This window comes from Acyrthosiphon pisum, unplaced genomic scaffold (genome assembly GCF_005508785.2).
Source record: "Acyrthosiphon pisum isolate AL4f unplaced genomic scaffold, pea_aphid_22Mar2018_4r6ur Scaffold_20727;HRSCAF=21952, whole genome shotgun sequence".
NCBI classification, from domain to species: Eukaryota; Metazoa; Arthropoda; class Insecta; order Hemiptera; family Aphididae; genus Acyrthosiphon; species Acyrthosiphon pisum.
The window spans coordinates 4,077-7,109 of NW_021770117.1; the positions used below are offsets into that span (position 1 = coordinate 4,077).

A 3,033-nucleotide genomic window follows, 5' to 3' on the forward strand; every position below is an offset into this window, starting at 1 on the left:
CGCTGTGTTGTACAGTTGGGGTGAAGTGAACCCCGGTCATAGAATAGGTCACTATAATATATAATATAACCCAGTATTTCTCAACCTGGGGTCGCGACCCTTTTGGGGATCGCCAACTTATTATTTAGGGTCGCAATCAAATTATTTAAATCATACAAGTATGTAAAAAATATATATGTAGGGCTCGCTAAAAAATTGAAATTTAAAAAGGGGGTCGCCTCAGTAAAAAGTTTGAGAAACACTGATATAACCTATACTGTATAACCTAACCTTACGTGTGAATTTTTAAATTTTTAGTATCGTACAAATTTAAAATTTAGACGCTCGTAAAAATGTTTGGTTTTAGTTTTAGTTTTAACCTCCTAATCTTTCAAAAGTTATACCATGTATAGGTGATGCCAAATATAATTTTCCATATGGCCAGCTACGATATAATATATTATGATATGTAGGAAAATAAATAAATATTTATCATCGATAAAGTTGTAGAACGTTGTATTTAAATTCGTATTATTACAGGTATTTGGCTACTGGTGGAACATTTGTTGCGCTTTCGTTATATTTTGCCAGAGGTGAAAGCACAGTCAGAAAGATTATCAGGGAAACTACAGTGATCATCTGGAATGTACTGAAAGATATTCATATGCCTGTACCAACACAAGATCAATTTAAACACATTGCTGATCGTTTTGAGCTACTATGGAACCTTCCCAATTGCATTGGTGCCTTGGACGGGAAGCACATTCGAATTGAGAAATTTCCACACACAGGTTCTGAAAATTTTAATTATAAACATTTTCACTCTACAGTACTTATGGCATGCTGTGACGCAGGTGGCCTTTTCGCCATCATTGAGCCGGGTTTTGCTGGACGTAACAGTGACGGAGGAATTTTTAAAGCATGTGCAATGAACTACTGGATGACCCATGGGGGTTCTAACATCCCCTCACCCTCCTCATTACGACATGATGAAAGTAACACTCCATTTCCTTACTACTTTGTCGGAGATGAAGCGTTTCCACTGTCTCGAAACTTATTGAGACCCTATTCAAGTAGAACCCTTGATAATACGAAGAGAATATTTAATTATAGATTGAGCCGCGGAAGAAAATCTATTGAATGTGTGTTTAGTATGGCAGAAGAAAAGTTTGCGGTGTTGAATGGGCCCATACGATGTCGTGATCCAACAACAGTGAATGATATAATAAAATCTGCCTGCATCCTTCACAATTTCGTACGGAAACGAGAAGGAATTGAGTACAGACCCCACGACACAGCACAAATGGACGAGACCGCGGAAGTACCAACCAACATACGAGTACGAGATATGTCTATACACGAGGGTTCTTCAGCGACTACTTTGAGGAATTATCTGGCAAACTATTTTCTTTCTCCTCGTACAAGTCTCCCCTGGCAGTGGAAATTCGCAGTACCGGAACGGAATACAGAATAATTTTACAGTTATGACTTATTTTAAAACTTGTTTTAAAACGTTGTTAACATAATGATTAAATGCGGGTACTTAACCAACATAAAAAAATATTATAATCCATTCATTTTGAATTACCTAATAGTATCATCTACCTACTCTTAATTTTTTATATTTTTTTTTTATTTTTAAATATATATGTTTCATACAAAGTGCGGAATTGTACATTTCGCAATTTGTACAATGATTTTTGTACACATTGCGAATTGTACAATGTTGCTGTACAAAGTAACTAGATTGTACAAGTTATATTATACAATTCGCGATGTGTACAATAATCATTGTACAAATTGCAAAATGTACAATCATTGTACAAATCACAATATGTTTTTAAATGTTGTGATTTGTTATATACTAATATGTGTAAAGACCAGGTGTATTTTAAAACATACCAGTTATCAAGGCTGGGCATTAGCACATCTCTATTCTCTATATAAGAGCCCACGAAGCCATGATTTATAATACCTTCTTATATTTAGGCACCTACTTATTAGTTATTATTTATTTGTATAATAATTTTATTACAAAAATGAAAAATTCCCACCTAGTCTATTATACATGTATACATTCAGTACAATAGCAATTGAAAAATATTAAAAATACATAGGCACAATTTTTTTTTATAAGCATTTAAAGATCGCATTTTGACAAAATTTATCAAAATCTCGAAAATTATCAACCATCGTAATTAATAAATTATAAAATGTTCAGTTTTTATAGCTAAGGATTGCAAATTTTCTCTACGTTTACAAAATACAAATACAAAACATTTTAATTAGTAATAAATTACTGAACTTTTCAAACCTATCTGGCATATTAACTTGGGCAGCCACATCTTGCCATGCTTTTTCCTCAAATCTTTCCTGGAATACGCAGGAAGTTTATAATTATAGAGCTCTTCATGCTTCTCAACCTCCTTGACGAACTTTAAGTTAAGTTCCTTGTCACTCATTTTCAGAAATCGCAAAAAAAACAGATTGAATATATTATATTAGCACGAATACAACACGTCTACACGTGATTAATTATAACAACAACGCAACTGCAACCGCGGGAAACGATTGTGTACAACCGATTGTAAACTGATTGCAAACTAATTTTAGTTTTATCGCTTCGTGTGCGGACGCCACAGCTATACGATACCAACGTCGCAAAACAGTTGCGAGTGCAACTGATTTGCAACTTTTGTCCCAAAACAGTTGCGCCGTGTGCGCTTGGCCGTAATATCATAGGCTGTTTGACCATTTTCGCTCAGAATCGTTTTTCTAATACAATGATATATCATTGAATTCAAATTTAACACCATCCATTACAGTGACCGACTTATAACCTACTGTACAGCAGAGCGATATCCACTCATCTCCACCTTTTTAGTCTTATTTTTCTATTTTTAATTTCGGTTATACACCTTATACAGGCTGCAAATGTATGATAATGTTGTATAGTTGTGTACAAAACAAAACCGATCTATTGTTCAATCTTTATTAGTCACTATTATTATACCAAAAAGGTTTTCATTTTTTTCTTTCTATATAATATTTTAA

General features: G+C 33.8%; 1 protein-coding gene across 1 annotated transcript; it reads left to right on the top strand.

Moving 5' to 3' along the window:
* Positions 1-384: 384 nt before the first annotated feature.
* LOC103308747 (protein ALP1-like) lies at positions 385-1,453 on the top strand. Its single transcript, XM_008182723.1, has 2 exons — positions 385-392; positions 520-1,453. Exons 1-2 carry the CDS (start codon positions 385-387, stop codon positions 1,451-1,453), a joined length of 942 nt encoding a protein of 313 aa, XP_008180945.1.
* Positions 1,454-3,033: the final 1,580 nt, after the last annotated feature.